General features: G+C 46.0%; 1 protein-coding gene across 4 annotated transcripts in view; it reads right to left on the bottom strand.

Annotated features, from left to right (window-relative positions):
* Nucleotides 1–713: 713 nt before the first annotated feature.
* The window catches only part of IFT80 (intraflagellar transport 80), a 39179-nt gene continuing 24065 nt past the window's right edge, over nt 714–15827 (bottom strand). Inside the window, exons 16-23 of one of the 4 annotated variants that reach the window (XR_011152705.1) lie at nt 15629–15800; nt 13929–14018; nt 13671–13843; nt 12450–12573; nt 7180–10098; nt 4560–4711; nt 3020–3235; nt 714–1519 (exon numbers count right to left, since the gene is read on the bottom strand). Coding sequence is in view for 2 of the 4 variants with exons in the window: in XM_069024348.1 (XP_068880449.1) it covers nt 9985–10098; nt 12450–12573; nt 13671–13843; nt 13929–14018; nt 15629–15800 (673 nt within the window). In the remaining 2 variants the exon portion in view is untranslated. Of the gene's footprint in view, nt 1520–3019; nt 3236–4559; nt 4712–5974; nt 10099–10906; nt 10948–12449; nt 12574–13670; nt 13844–13928; nt 14019–15628; nt 15801–15827 lie in introns of those variants that run through there. The other 3 variants (XR_011152706.1, XM_069024349.1, XM_069024348.1) reach the window with 3 other exon arrangements.

The raw sequence follows: 15827 nt of genomic DNA, 5'->3' as shown, positions 1-15827 counted from the left end.
TGAGCTCAGAGTCACTGCAGATTATTTATTATTTGGCATTTTTGATGGTTTGGTTGATTGGTGTGGAACAGGGGGGTCTGAGGCCATCAACCACCCCCAGCCCAGCTCTGCAGCCCCTGATCCCCTCAGCCTGGGGGACATAACTTCAGAGCCACCCCCTCAGTGCACAGCATTTCCCCAGCAAGCTGATTTGCAGCCCGATTTTCAGGATTTAAATGTCACTGAGTGAAGCAACAAAGCCGCCTGAGCAGGAAGCCGGGGCTGGACACGGCAGATCTGCTCTTTGGGCTTGACAGGAGCCACCCACCTCCTTTTCCAGCAGGGAATATTTGCCCTTCTCCCACCAGCCCACCAGTTTGTGCTGCCCAAAGGGGACACACCAGTGGGATGGAGGCCAGCAGGACCCCTGAGGTCTGAGGAGTGGATCCAGCTGGGCCATTCCAGAGCTTTTCCCTGTTTTCCACACCACCCCCGAGGCTGACACGGTTATTTGAGGAGTCTAAAATTAGCAGGGTCAAACCTCTCCTGCCCCTTCATCCTGCCCCCTCAGCATCCTCATCATCCCTCCTTGCATCTCCAGAGGATGCTTCCCTGTGGAACACACAGCCCCGTGCCTGCCTCACTCCTGGAAAAACAGCTGGAAGGGTTTTCTCCCCCTTTTATTTTTCATTTTCTCCCTTTCCCCCCCATTTTTTAACAGCCTCTTACCTGGTTGATGCCCCGAGCAGCCTCAGTTGGGGATGTTGGAATTTCCCCCAGGAAAACTCTCTGGCTGCAGCCTGTTGCACAGGGAATCCAGGGAATTCAGGCTCCTGTGGACAAACTAGGGTGGGAATTGTTTCATTTAGTAAAAATAAAATCTCTTCAGAAAGAAGGGGAGAGCAAGAGGGGAATGAGAAAGACTTTGGTACTCACTCCCTGCCCTGGGATGTTGCCCCACTCTTAGGAGCCCCACAGGATCTGGGATCACCTGGAATTCCTGGTGGAATGTGTGGGATGGCAGGGAAGCAGCTGGGATGCAGCCGGGATGCAGCCAGGGTGACCTCCAGGAAAACTGGGATCACCTGGAATTCCTGGTGGAATGTGTGGGACTGCAGGGAAGCAGCTGAGATGTAGCCAGGGTGACCTCCAGGTACACTGGGATCACCTGGAATTCCTGGTGGCACGGCAGGGAAGCAGCCAGGAGGGATCTGGCAGAGCATCCCGGGATGAGCAGCCCTGGCTGTGTCACACCAATCCTTTCACCTCCCGCTGCTCCGGCTGAGCCCGGGATGCTCCAGGGCAGGCAGGGCGGGCTCACCCCGCTGGGAATTGCTGCTCCTGACTCATGCGATTCGTGTGGGTGGCAGCAGGGATGGGAAAGAATCCGCTGCTATATTTAACCACAAATAATAGGAAGAGGCTGAGCTTTTGGGCCGAGTTGTAAATAACAGCGGGATGAAATCACGGCAGAAATCCACGCCTGGATCGTGGCAGCCTCCGGAGAACCGGCGTGACTAACAAGGAAAAATGTTGCTCCCTGGAAAACACAAAAAATTTCAAAATGAAAAAGGTTTTGGTTATTCCAGACCAACACAGGGCTCCTTCCAGCTGTGACAAATTGTCCTGCAGTGCCTTTTAGGATATTCCAGTGTTTCTGTGTCCAGCTGCTCCCACCCAGCCCTCTGTGGCCACTCAGCTCCTCCATGGATCCCAGAGGGATTCCGTATGGATGGTGTGGGATCAAGGCTTAATCCTGGAACCATTTTTAGGAGTTAAGATCATTCATTTCAAAGGGAAACCAGCAAATCATCCCTTATAGGAGGAGATGCTCATTGTTTGTAACACCAAAAGCCTCAGCCAAAGTCATGGCATGAGAGGGAGCCTTTCCATGGAGTCAAGGGATTAAAATCCTAATTATGAGGAATTATTGCAAAGGGCAAACCAGCCTAACCCAATCTTTCTAACACTTCTGTTTAGCAGAAAGAATAAAGAATATTTTCAGTGTCATATGCGAGCTGGAAGCCTGACAACCCATTGGTATCAATATCATTACCCTGTAATATTATCTTATTGTTGATGTTCCCACCTTTTATGTACTGGAGAAAAGAAAAATGTGTGAAATAAATAAATATTTTATACATAAAATACAGAAATAAATGTCAAATGGATAGTAATGAATAAATTCTATTTGTTTATTTGATTTGATTATTGCAGAAAGCACATTTCATTTCTGGAGCACACCCAAACATGTGAACAGCCTGGGAAGGAGTCAGAGTTGTCCAGGAGGGTTTCAGCCTTTCTCTCTCACTTTCCCTGGTTTTTAAACAGCCCAACAGCAAATATTTGCTGGCAGTGGGGATTTCTGGGCTGTGAGGTAATGGCTGCTTGAGTTTTTTTACATCTGCAGAGTCATCTCCTCGGGTTTGGAGCCTTATTGCAGTTACAGATGTGCTTGAGAAAGGGGAGGCACTGGAGCTTAGCTTTGGGGTTTCATTCCAGCAGTTCAGAGCTTTCCCTGAGCCCTGCTCCGAGCTCCCTGCTGATGGAAGGGCTTCCTTAGGAGCTTCTCTGGAAGTTTTTACAGGAGTATCAAGAACTATTTTGTTCTATTAAGAACTATTTAAGAATTATTTTGGCCTTGGAGGAGATTCCTACCGGGCTGTGTTTGATTATCATGGAATCCCAGAATGGTTTGGGTTGGAAGGGACCTTAAAGCCCATCCCATTCCTCCCCTGCCATGGGCAGGGACACCTTCCACTATCCCAGGTTGCTCCAACCTGGCCTTGGACACTGCCGGGGATGTGGCAGCCACAGATTTTCTGTCCAACCCCCAGTGCAGCAGTGATTTGCACCATAATTCCTATAAAAACCTCAATTACCACAAGGTTTGGGTCTAAGGGTATTAAAATATCATTGAAGCTGAGAGTGCTGAGCTCATTCCTATCACCATCCAAAGCTGTGCTTCCCTCCACCAATCCATGGGATTTTTCCAGCTCCCAAACACGTGAGGCTTTCAGAGTCTTCCCAAAAGACAAACCTCAGGTCATCAGGATGTTTTTTCCTAAGTAGTTTTCCCATATTTGAGGGGAAAAACACCTCAAAGGAAGTTCAGACGTGAAGCATCGCTGTGCCAAGAGCATCTTCTGGAGCAGGTTCCCGTGGGGAAGAGTTTGGAGCTCCCCAAATGCCAACGGTCCCGGGGACAATCCCTCCATCAAATGGTTATTTTGCCGTGTCAGCACTTTGGCACCACCTGGAAGATGTGGATGATCTTAATGATCTGCTGCTCCAAAGGGATCGATGGGTTTCTGCAGGGGTCATTTGCAGGATCAATAATTGTCCACCCCCTGCAAAACTGGACAAAATCAACTTGAAAGCTCCTTCCCAGAAATGGCTCCGGATTTTACCTGACTCCAGGGAGTCTCAAAGTGGGTTTCCTACAGATTTTGGGATGGGGCAGGCAGGATGTGGTCACTAATGATGGGTTTATTCCTGCTCACAACTCCTGGTCCTGCCCCAGGGCTCTGCTGTGCTTGGGGGACAGAGCAATTCCAGGTTGGATGGAGCTGGGAGCCACCTGCTCTAGTGGAAGGTGTCCCTGCCCATGGAATCCTGATGGAATCAGAGATCCCTGCCTGCCACCACGCTCCCACTCTTCAGAGATTTCCAAAATGTGGCAGCTGCGCCACCCCAAATCCCCCAAACCCACAGAGGATGCAGCCCCTACATCCATGGCCACCCCAGTATGAATCCTCTGGCCCTGATTCCTCATGAGCCCCTATTCCTGCATTTTCCCAAGCCAGGCATGGAGCTGCTGGAGCTGGGGCAGCTGGAGTGAGCAGAGGTGCATGCCAGGACTGGGATTCTTATTCCTTCTTGCACCCTGCTCCCCCCAGCCACGGTTTTCCTTGTCTGATGGGACACGGAGCTGCTCCTGAGCCACTGCTGCAGGCTGAGCACCAAAGCCCAGCTCACAGCACACGGGGCCAGCCAAAACGTTGGCTTTAACAAGCTATCAACAGGCTTTAATATTTCATGGAGCTCTGAGGGAGCCACAGCTGGTCAGAACTGCTGTTAAAAGGCTGAGCTCTATTAACGGCCGGGCGGCTTCGCCAGGCGCCTGCTGTTTACTCACAATTGGCCTTCAAAACACCACATCAGTTATTGTCAGGTCTGGAGGGAATGTGGCCTCTGGAGCTGCTGCTGGAGCTGCTGCAGAGCACCCCAAATCCTGCTGGCCACGGGCAGGGATGAGTCCCCAAAGCAGAGGGTCCCCCCTGTGCGAGGCGGCTGCTCCAGCAGCTCGGTCCTAAAGCAACTGGGGCTGCACCCAGTGCTGGCACCCTCCTGCCCTCCTTCCCCAGCCCCAGCCCCCTTCTGCAGGGAGAAATGCCCCAAAAGTGAGGAAACAGATGCAGAACAAATCCCTGAAATGCAGAGAGACTGCAGTTTCTCCTCGTTCACCAGAAGCCCAGCACCACCAACCCTTCCTTCCTCAAACTCTGTATCACAGCTGAGAACTTGTCCCCTCCTTTTTTGTTCCTGAGCACTCCAAAATGTGTAATAGATACAATTACCGAAAACTGGGGCTGACAGCAGGGGGATGGCTTGCAGCTACCAGCAGTGAAATGATCACCAGGCGAGTAAACAGGACAAAGGAAACAAATTTACCCCACGTGATGGTCACGTAGGTGGGTCAGCAGCCGCCTATCAGATCTGGCAGGGTCACCTAAAAGGAAACCAAGCAGAAAAGGTCTGGTCAGCTTTTGCCATGTTTTATGTTAGTCAGTTTTTCCATGACTTGGATGAGAGCTCCCTCTCCTCTCCCTTTTGCTGGAGTTTTGCAGTTGAGCTGAAGGTAATCAGCAAACCACACAGATGAGGGGCTGTGGTCCCGGGGGTGGATTGGGAACACCAGGAGTGTCACTGCTGGGTGACACAGGGACCTGTGAAATCTTAATGGCAGGAATAAAAACCAACCTGCACAGGTTGTCACTGTCACAGTCTGTCACTGCCCACTCTGACACCGCTGCTGGCCTTTCTAAGCTGCAAAATCAATGGTGGGCTCTGCACCTCGAGTTGCTCAGGGCTCAGGTATCCTCAGGTACCCTCCTGCCCTTGGCTCCTGCTCGTCCCTGCACCCTCAGGTTCACTCTCACATCCTTGGCTCCTGCTCGTCCCCGCACCCTCAGGTTCACTCTCACATCCTTGGCTCCTGCTCGTCCCTGCACCCTCAGGTTCACTCTCACATCCTTGGCTCCTGCTCGTCCCTGCACCCTCAGGTTCACTCTCACATCCTTGGCTCCTGCTCGTCCCTGCACCCTCAGGTTCACTCTCACATCCTTGGCTCCTGCTCGTCCCTGCATCCCCGCGTTCCTCCCCGCTCCCGGGTACCGCTGACCCCCGTGCCCTCCCGCACAGTTTATCCCTGCCAGGGCCCCCGCCCCACACGGGGCTCAGCGCTAAGCTCGGGGCACATCCAGCCACGAGCTCGGTGGCGGGGCCACCCCGCGCTGACCCCGCCGGCTGAGGCCGCGCCTGGCCGCGTGCCCCGGCCCCATTAGGCCGCGAAGCGCCGCCAAATGGCCCCATCAATATTTGATGCGGATCGAGCCCGCCGGGCGCGGATAAAGCGCGGCGCTGCCGGCGGCGAGGCGCGCAGCGGGGATGGCGGGCGGCCGGGCCGGGCCGGGGCCGTGCGGCCGGGCCGGCTGCGGCGGGGCGGGGGCCGCTCCGGGGGCCGCTCCGGGGGCCGCTCCGGGGGCGGTGGCGGGGCCCCCGTGGGTGCCGCGGGCGCGGTGGCTGGCGCGGAGGCTGGCGGCGCTGCTGGTGCTGCTGGCGCTGGTGGCCGCCGGTTGTGCCCTCCGCCGCCGCGCCTGCTCCGCGCCCCGCCGGGCCCGGCCCCCGCCCCGCCGCGCCCCGCCCGCGGCCCCGGGCCCCGGGGGCACCGCCGCCCCGCCGGGCCCGGGCACGGCCGTGGAGCTGCCGCAGCTGCCCAGCTACGAGGAGGTGAAGCACCTGCCCAGCTACGAGGAGGCGCAGCGCTGCCGGCCCGCGGAACGGGGCGCGGCCGCGGGGATCCAGGGGTGAATCCTCCGCGCCCAGCCCCGCTGCGCAGCGCGGGCACCGCACTGATGGACGCGGCGGGACCCGCGGGACGGGGTCATCCTCCGGAGCCCGGGAGAGACAGCGGCCAGCCCCAGGTGTCCCAGGCGGGATGCGACGCCAGGAACCAGCAGCGTTCCGTGGTGGGACAATGGGGATCCCCGGGAAGGCTCCACACCGCCGGGTGACCTGCTGGACACCCGGCTCTGCAAGGGGACGTGTCAGGGGCCACGGGGATTTTCGGGAAGGCTCCACACCACAGGATGACTTCCTGGACACCCGGCTCTGCAAAGGGACCTGCCAGGGACAATGGGGATCCCCGGGAAGGCTCCACACCGCAGGGTGACCTGCTGGACATCTGGCGCTGCAGAAGGGACCTGCGGAATTCCTGGGGACCGTGGAGGGATGGGACACGCTGCCTGGGAAGCAGGGACCCCCTGGGACAGCCTGGGACACCAGGGCGCCTCACAGGGACGTGGCACAGTCCTGGGAGGACTTCCAGAAGGAAGGTGACTTGGAGACATCACCTCCAGTAGGAGGACGTGGAGTGATGGGAAGAGCTGGCTGCAGTTTGCTGCAGCATTCCCAGCTGTCCTCAGCTGGGCTCCTGCTCGCCGGGAGTTTTGGGATTGCTCAGCTGTGGGACTGTGCTGCGAGGACATAACTGGGTGATCCTCATCCCTCCCATACCCACGGGTGCCAGGGGGAGGTTTTGGGACAGCCAGAGCAGGCTGTGCTCCCTGGCACTCTGCAGTGGGCGTACGGAGTGGGCAGCAGGGGAAGGAGGGAACTCCTCCAAATCCTAATAAAATATCAGCACCTCCTGCTACCATGGCTCTTATTCACTGAGGGGACCTGGGACCCCTCCTGCTCTAAGGGAAATAAATGTCACAGCTGCCACAGCTCCTGGGAAACCTTCCACGAACAAGGCAAACACCAAACCCCAAGGAAAGGCAGAAACAACCTCTACCCTTGAATACCTGAATGAGCTGGGAGTGCCTCATTTACTCCTAAATTCTCTCTACAGCATCACCACGAGCTCATCCCACCTCTCCTGACAATTGGTCAGTGCCCAAAGCTTTCATAAAATACCTTTTTTTTCCTTTCCTAGCCTGACTTTAGCACGTGGAACTGCGGATCTGGTCAGTGCAGGAGCTGCAGCCATGAGCCCTGTCCTTTATCTCTTTGGAAGGTGTCTCCAATGGCAAAGAAAACCTGCAGGTTTATTTAAAACAGACATTAGAGCACTTCCAACTGCAGGGCTCCAACTACCACAGTTGTTTCTTTATATAAAGTAAAAAAGTTCTTGCAGATCCTTCAGGAAAAACACGGAAATAATTATTTTATTTTTTGTCCAACCAAATTCTGTGCAGACAGGACTCAGCCCTCTCTTTCCCTGAAGGTACCAGACCATCCTATTTCCCCAACTTTACAGCAGGGCAAAGGCACCTGAACTAAAATTAACAGTTTAAATTCCAATATTGGAAATTTTATAGCACAGGGCAACCCCTGACTGATTTAGATGGATAAAAATAAACTTTGGAAATAGAGATTCTTAAATGTGATCAATTCATAAAAACCTTTTTTCTCCCTGGCTCTTCCCCCATCCCCTGCAGAGTAAAATATCATCTCTGTTATCATGAAAATGAAGAAATGGAATAAAATTTCTATGTTTAATAAAAAACCATGTAAAAACCAGTGTAAAAGATGTATTTATAATACAAACAGTAAATTGCTTCTCTCCAACCTCCCCCATCTGTAGGTGATACAAACTTTCTATTTATACAAATATACATTAAAATTTCAGAATTAAATTTTAGAAAGCTTCAAGCTTTTCCATTATTGCTTATTTATAATTTTGACTATTCTGGAATAAGGCAACAATCACCACAGGTTTTTTTCTGCAGGAAATGGTTCCACATAATCTGTAAAATCAAATTTTCATGTCAGATGATTCAAACCTTCCTCCTGTTCCAGTCCCAAAGGGTAAAATCCCACAGACAAACCCAGATCTCAAAGTTTTACTGCCTTAAATACCAGAAAACAAAGTATTTTTAAAATTTTTCCTCTGAGCTATTACAAATATGCAGTTGGTTTTTAAACACCCACCTACTTTTACCTCACTTGAGGACTTTATTTTTCACTTAAAGATGTCTTTTTCCACCTCCCTTTTTATAATCAGAGAGGATTTACTGTGGTCAAGGTTAAATGAAGTGAATGAACAAAACTCCCCACCCTGCAATGTCAAAATCTGGGTTATATTTGGTTATTGATCCATCACAACAGCACCTAAACAACTGAATATTAATCATGTTAATGAATCTCTGTTTCTTAAATTGGCTTATGATGGTTTAAATGAAGCAGTCAGTAATTAAATAAGAGGTATTGCTTTTTAAAAGAGGGTTTTCAAATAATTTCTTGTTCTGGGCAAAAATGTAACCAAAATATACCTGAAACATCTGTATCCTCCTGCTATTTCTTTTTACTTAATACTGAAAATAACTGAAAGGAGGTACAAATTTAATCCAGAACTTTGGAATCCCAGACCAACCAGCTCAGTATTACCTTGGCATGGACAAATGGCACTTTCCTTGGAATTACAATCTCTAAAATCCCTGCCACAATCCCAGAAAAGCCGTATAAGAACGTCTTCTCCTGAGAATATTCTGAAATTCAGATTTCATACCCAGGGTCATAACTGTATTTAGAACCTGGTGAAAACAAAGAATAAAAGTGCATTTCCAAAATATTTTGCTTTGTTTTCTATTGAACACCAGGATGCTCAGGACTGGATGTGTGTGATAAAAAATGGAATTAAACACCTTTCCCATCACCTCCAAATGTAATTAAAACATGCCAAATATTCTTTTTTCAGCAGTCAGTGGAGATCACCACATGCCAGAGCTCTCAGATATGTTAAAAACCTCCACATTTATTTGGTTTTATTAAGAAATTTATGCAAGAAAAGGTCACACAATGATCCACAAGTTTGCTGTATGTACAGCTATTTAACATTTTGCTGGTAACATTTGAAAGATACATAATATATCTTGTCAGTGCTGAATAATCTGTTAATATATTTATAACATTGAAGAGAATGCAGCCAGTTTTGGGTGTGAAACAAAGAAAAATGTATCCTGATGAAATAACACAAATACAAAAAAAATATTTACAAATCAAGCGCTTAGGGCAGAAAAAAATACATGAAATACTCTCTTATTTTAAATATTCTTGTCAGTTTTACAAGTCACGTGCTACAAATGCTGTTTGTTACTTCCAACAACCCTGAAAGCACATTCCAAAGTATCTTAAACAGGAAAATACCCTTTTACTGCTGAATGCTTTGCTCAGTGACAAACCTGAGCTGCTGAAATCATCTATTAAAGAACTTGTTGGTACTTCCTAACAGAAATATGTATTACCACAGCTGTGAGGGAAATATTTGTACTTTAGAGGCTCAAGCTCCTCTTTTTTTTCTTACATTTTCAGCACTTCCAGTTTGCTTAATTTGTTTTAGGGCAATTTAAAGGAGTCTGGAGAGGCCCCTGAGGCTGCAGAAAGAACCAAGCTGCTTAACTTGGTGCTTAAATTGGGACTTCATGAGAGGCAACCCAGGTTAAAGAATATCAATGGCAACGAAAATTTAAAAGCCACAAAGACAGAGACAGTTAATTCCCTTTTTTTCTCAGACATGTAGCACTCACTGGCACCAGACTATAAACCCAGCTCAAAATGAAAGTAAATAATTCATTCTGTGTGTCACCCAACGCTTAAAATCTACAGAAATTCTCACTCCTGTGGCCCACAAAATGTTTGCTGTGGCTTTTTTTTCACATTTGTCAGAACAAGCCAGTACCAAATATTGAAGCAGCACTTTAAAGGTGTCCAAAATGTCAATTACTGCTGCACAGTTACACTGGTTCTCACTGCAGGACTGGCTGCTGCTCGTTCTCTTTCTTTAGCAATTTCCATCTCTATTTTGGCTTTGATTTTATTCCAATCCACTTCCAGCTGTAAGAACAGAAAAATTAAATACACAGAGCTCAACATCAGAGGGAAAGAGGTCAGTTATTCAACTTGAAAATACAATTATAAAGTGTTGAGCACACAAACTCCTGAAAGAGATGAAGGCACAGCTGAGTTCTAACTGAGCTTCCACCTTCAAAATAAACCAAGCCTGAGGTATTTTAATAAATCCCACCACATCTCAATGTGCCTGGCAGTGTAACACAAAAATAACCTGCTTCTAATTCAATACCATGACATCAGTGTCCTGCTACTGAAAATTTAGCCCCGTGTCAATAATTTATGAGTGATGTCTCCTCCAAGGAAGCTGATAGGATATTAAACCAGTTATCTGCTCAAACAGAAATCAGATTCCTGCTTGGAACTGCCCTTCTACATCAATAAATGTTTTAGTTTTGCTTTGGCATTTCTCCAGCTGCAGAGAATTGGCATTTTCTGGCTGTGTTTTGTGTCAGTGAAAGCTCAGACAATAGATACAGCACAGTATCACAGTACAAATGTGGGTACAAGAGTTGTCTCTTCCCAAAAATGCGTGACAAGGAAAAAAAGGGATCATTTGATGACCATAAAAACATGTCCAAAAATGAAACTGTGCAGTTCAGTTTACTGCTGGAGAATTAACACTGTCAAAGGTGGGATGGGAGAAGAATTTCAAGGGCTGCACAGGGAATTCTCCTCTGTAATTAAGTCATAGGATAAGAGGGAAGATTCTCTAAGAGGGAAAGTGAAACTGCAATACCCAGGTTCTCAGGTGAAAATATAATAATAATTCCTCAATTCCAGAGGCACTTACTGGGTCCAGGATTCCCAGGATATGTGCAAGGTATTAAGAACCTGGTATGTAAAATAAAACACATTTTTAGATCCTGTCTGGCTGCAGAAAAGAGAGGAAAAAAACTCCTCATTTAAGCCTGAAGAGGTTTTAGGTTGTGAGAGAGAAACTGAGATCCTTTTTTAAGTCTGAGACGGAAAATCACAAAATCTTGCTTTTCTTTTCAAGTTTCTTCTGATTTGCTTTATGAATCTGGCAGGTTGCATTAAGAATTTAACTACAGCTTAAAATTCACATTATGTACGTCCTTCCTACTCTCAGATCCAGCAAAGACCTCCAGCACCTGGATGTGGAAAAGGACTCTTTCCCTCCAGAAATCTCCTGAGTGAGACCCAAATCTCAAGACTGAGTAAGGTGAAAAATCATCCTGCTCACACCTTGTCACTGCCAAGGTGGAATTCCTTAGGAATCTTTCCAGAATCTACAGCTTTCTCAAGGATTTAAAGAAAATCAGGATTATCTACAATGTCTATCAGAAGCACCAGGGGATTTACATGATTTTTGCTCTATCATGGGTTTTATAGAACACACACTTCCTGCACAGCAGCTGGAAAAGCTGCAGGGTAAGAATGCTTGGAATCTGTCCTTTATTTTTCTTTATTTTCCAGGTAAATTACTGCAGAATGGTTCATTAGGGGCAGACTTTGGTTTAGGAAATGAGAATCCTTAAAAGTGCTAAGAGCTAATGACTTCCATTAGGAATTCAGCTTTATTCAAAGTGAAACGGGCAGTGTCCAATTAAAGGATGGGAATTCCCAGCTCAGGTGTTCCCTGATGCATCAGCTGCAGTGGATAAAAGGATTTCACACAAAGGAAAGGTCTCTTTTGATAATTTCACCCGGAGAATGCTGAGGAATAAGGAGGGGAGAAGCAGGAAGGACTTGAGGGCTGCTGAGGGGAATTGCACACGTGGGTGCCTCTCCTGAGGGAAATGTGTGGCAATACTCCAATGGAATCCAAGATCCAGCTTCTGAACTTCAGGATGTGCCCTCAGCCTTCAGGATCTGTTAAATACTAATAAATTGATTTCCTGATGATCCAGAGGGTTTCCAATAAGTGTATCTTGAACTGTTTATCATATTTATCAGAATGGTTTGTAGTTCACTTCATAAACATCCAGATACCTTCAAAATTTGCTGTTATTTCTATCCATAAAAATGCCACAAAAATGTTGGAGATGTTTAAGAGAGACACACTGAACCATGGTGAGGTTTAGCTCCCTGTTTTATAGAAAACAACTGTGCCTTCCCTGGTGTAATCTTTACCAGATATTAAATATATATATTAAACATATATATTGTGAATCTGTGCCTTCAAATACAACACATGTCCAGCTATTCCTGGCCAAGCAGCCCCATATCATGCCTGCAACTGCAAAAATGTCACATTTATGTGAACATTTGGACCACAGAAGGAAAACAGAGGTGCAAATCCATCCTTACCCTCCCCAATTTGCCACAGAGCTCATTCTGAAGCAGCAGGAACAATCCTGAGGGATACTTACACCTTCTGCATACTGCAAAAATCTTTGGTTGGTTTCTTTTTTCCCAAAATCCTCCAAGAACTTCTGTCTGTAAGCCAGGACCGTGTCCACGTGTGTCCTGTGCTTCACTGCAAGATCCAGGGCTCTGGAATAAAGCAGGAATGGCTTGGTCAGGCTGGGGAGATGCTCTGGCACAACCACAACCACCAAGGTTCTGCAGATACTCTGAGGGTGAGGGCAGGGATCCCAAATCCAAGCAGTTCCACATTAGGATCAGCAGGTTAAAAGCAGCCAGTGATGAAAAATACCCAACAGTTATTTCCACTGACAACCTCATCACATCATCATTACTTTGACCACAGGAGGCTTTCTATTCCAAGGAAATGCAGAGTATTTGGGAGTTTAGCACAAGGGGCAAAAATAATAATGTTTAATTACTTTTTTGTAGTCAAAAATAGGTTCTGAACACTCATAATACACATTTATGACATATTCCATGTAATATTTACAAATATTGTATAGGTGGGAAAGATTAGACCCTGGATTAATTTAATTCATTACTCACATCTGGTTTCTCCTCAATGGCTTAAGAACACTGATATTTGATATACAGAGAGCTTTTAGATGATATATAGAATAAAAGAATATCCTTTTACTAATACCCAGCTTAAGCCTCCCTGGACACAGCTTCATAACAAAACAACAATGACAGATATGTGGGGGAAAATCAACCTTTTGCCTGAATATATGAATATAACAGCAGAGAAATTAGGAGTAAACAGCTCAGAGGATTCTGTCAGAAAACGTGGGGGTTGGTTTTGTTTAAAGGAGAAATTCCTCCTTTGTTTTCTCAGCCCTAATTCATATTTTCTCCACCTACACAATGCTGGGAGCCTGAGTAGCCACAGCTCTATTTTTAGCAACAGGACACTTCAAACCAGCCCAAATTCCACAGCCACTCTGGGGCATCACTGAGGACTTCTCTGTGCTAACAGTGATGAGAAAGCAAAATGTTATTTCAAAATGCTTCCAGGAAGATTTTGGGCTTTTATCACCAAATATTTGTATTTTCTAAATATGACACAAAAATGCTGCTTTTTTTATTTTGGTTGCTGTCAGGCTATGATTTAATTCATTTTTGTTTCAAGTCGTGGATGATTAAAAGATAAAAAAATGAGTCAGCAATAAAACAACTGATTGAAATAATCAGGAAAACATATTTTAATGGGAAAAAAATCCTACCTCTCCCAGTTGTAAAGGTTAATGTTGACTTGGATAGCTTGGTAAACCAGGCCTGACTGAAGCAGGAGGGTTTCAGCCTCCTGGGTGTTCCCACTGAACAGCAGCATGTGAGCCATCCTGGATTCCTTGGATGGCAGATCCTTGATGGAATTGATGTACTGCACTTTGTCAATCTGCTCAGGGGCAGGACAGCAAGGAAATTAATTCATAAACTTGGTTTTGCAACAATTTAATTGGGATTTAAGTGCGTTTTCTTACCTCCCCAATTGCTGCATAGGCAATTTCAGCTGTGGTCATGTCCTTGCTGGCCACTGCCATGGCAGCCAAACAAGCCCACAGGGTCTGATCCTGAAATACAAAATACAAACAACTTCTAAACCTTCAAATATTTATTATCATGCTACAAATGACTCCTCAAAGCAACTGCACAAGGCCTGGAAATGATGGGTAATAATACATTTCTCTGTGTGCCATTTATGGCACCGTGGTCTAAGTCTCTTATTAGGAAATTATTAATTATTTCTCAGAACTAGGAACTAGAAAAACTTAATGGTAATAATAATATTACACTTTTTAATTGTAATTTTTATCACTTTTATTGTTTCTGTGAGGTTTTTTTTTGGTTTTTTTTACACAGCCTTGAGGAAACCCCACAAATTCAGAACCCAGGAAGACCCTAAATGACATTTTGATGGATTTTCAAGCGACAACATTATGACAATGACACCCTAATAAACCATATTTAAACACAGTTTAAGCTACCACATCTAAAACTCTATTCAGACAGGAAAAAGGTAATTTTTGACTGTTTAGTCCATGTGGACTGCAGGAATTAAATGGGTCTCAATATTTTTGTTGAGTGTGTTCAATAACGAATCTGGAAATAAAGCCTTTGCACTGTGAAGGTTTTTGGAAGGATCACTCTTGATTTAAATCAGAATTGACACCTACACTGAGGATGTTCTAAACCCATTCCCATATTTCCCAACTGATTTTTCCATGGCTCAGGACAAACCCTCCTGCAGGCAGCCCATAATTTGGGAGGATTAAGATTGTTCAGAGAATCAAAAGCTCAGAAAATCTGTGTCCCCTTCTATTCCCACTTCCCTTTTATTTAGAAAATCAGGTGATAAATGCTGAAAACTCAGCCTGAAATTATCCAGGAGATGAAGTTTCTATGAGTTGTCCCATGATGAGTCTTGCTGCTTTTTTCTCCCTCAGAAATATGACCCATTTTGTTATTCCTGACTGGAAATACTTTTTACAGTCTACTTGGGAATACTAAAATCAAAATATCCTGACTTGGATGCTTAAATCAGGTGATGTGGACACTGAAAATAAAGATTCTGTTACAATTAATTATAATAATACAACCCAAATCATCTGGATGTGCATTGTTTTAATAATTCAGTGACACAAATACCTGAAATACACATTTAAGGTCATGACAAAAGTGCTAAACTTTTCTAGGAATAAATGGGAATGAGGATTTGAAGTGATTTTGTTGTTTTAAAGACTACCACACTCACCTCATCTGTTGCTGTTGTCTAAATAAATACAAAAGAAAGCAATGGAAAAGGAAAAAAAAAAAAAAAAGTGAAATGAAATATAGAAAATAACAGGTAATTGTGGGAATGTCACTTTTAATTGGTTATATTAAGGCCCAGACCTGAAAATTTAAGCCTAGAACTAAATTCTGTGAGCACCTCTGTTCAATCCTGCTGGATTTTGGTGTGACTAAAAATAAGAATTGTTATTTATCATGAAAGTTATGAAATTATTATATTATGGAATTAAGAAAACCACATCATTTTCCACGAGCAGCCAAAAAAGTGAGTGACAAAGCAGGCTGGAAATGAGAAGTAGCATTTGATATGGAGAGATCACTACAAAAGGACACTTAAAACCATAAATATCCCATGGAATGGTATCAGAATATTCCCAAAAATCAGCTTTACCTTGACAAAGCGACAGAGTCTGACCCCATCTTCCCACCTGGAAGTGCTGACATAGTCATGGAGAATTGCAGGATAAGGGGAGATGTGGAGATGGACAAGGGACCCATCTGCTCTCCTAATTGTGATCTGATTCCCCACAAAACTCACAATCTGGGGGTTTTTGCTGAATTCACTGGGTGGAGAAAGAAAAAGAAGTTAA

This window comes from Aphelocoma coerulescens, chromosome 9, assembly GCF_041296385.1.
Source record: "Aphelocoma coerulescens isolate FSJ_1873_10779 chromosome 9, UR_Acoe_1.0, whole genome shotgun sequence".
NCBI classification, from domain to species: Eukaryota; Metazoa; Chordata; class Aves; order Passeriformes; family Corvidae; genus Aphelocoma; species Aphelocoma coerulescens.
The sequence above is the reverse complement of the archived record's forward strand: the minus strand, read 5'-3'. Positions and strand labels throughout refer to the sequence as shown.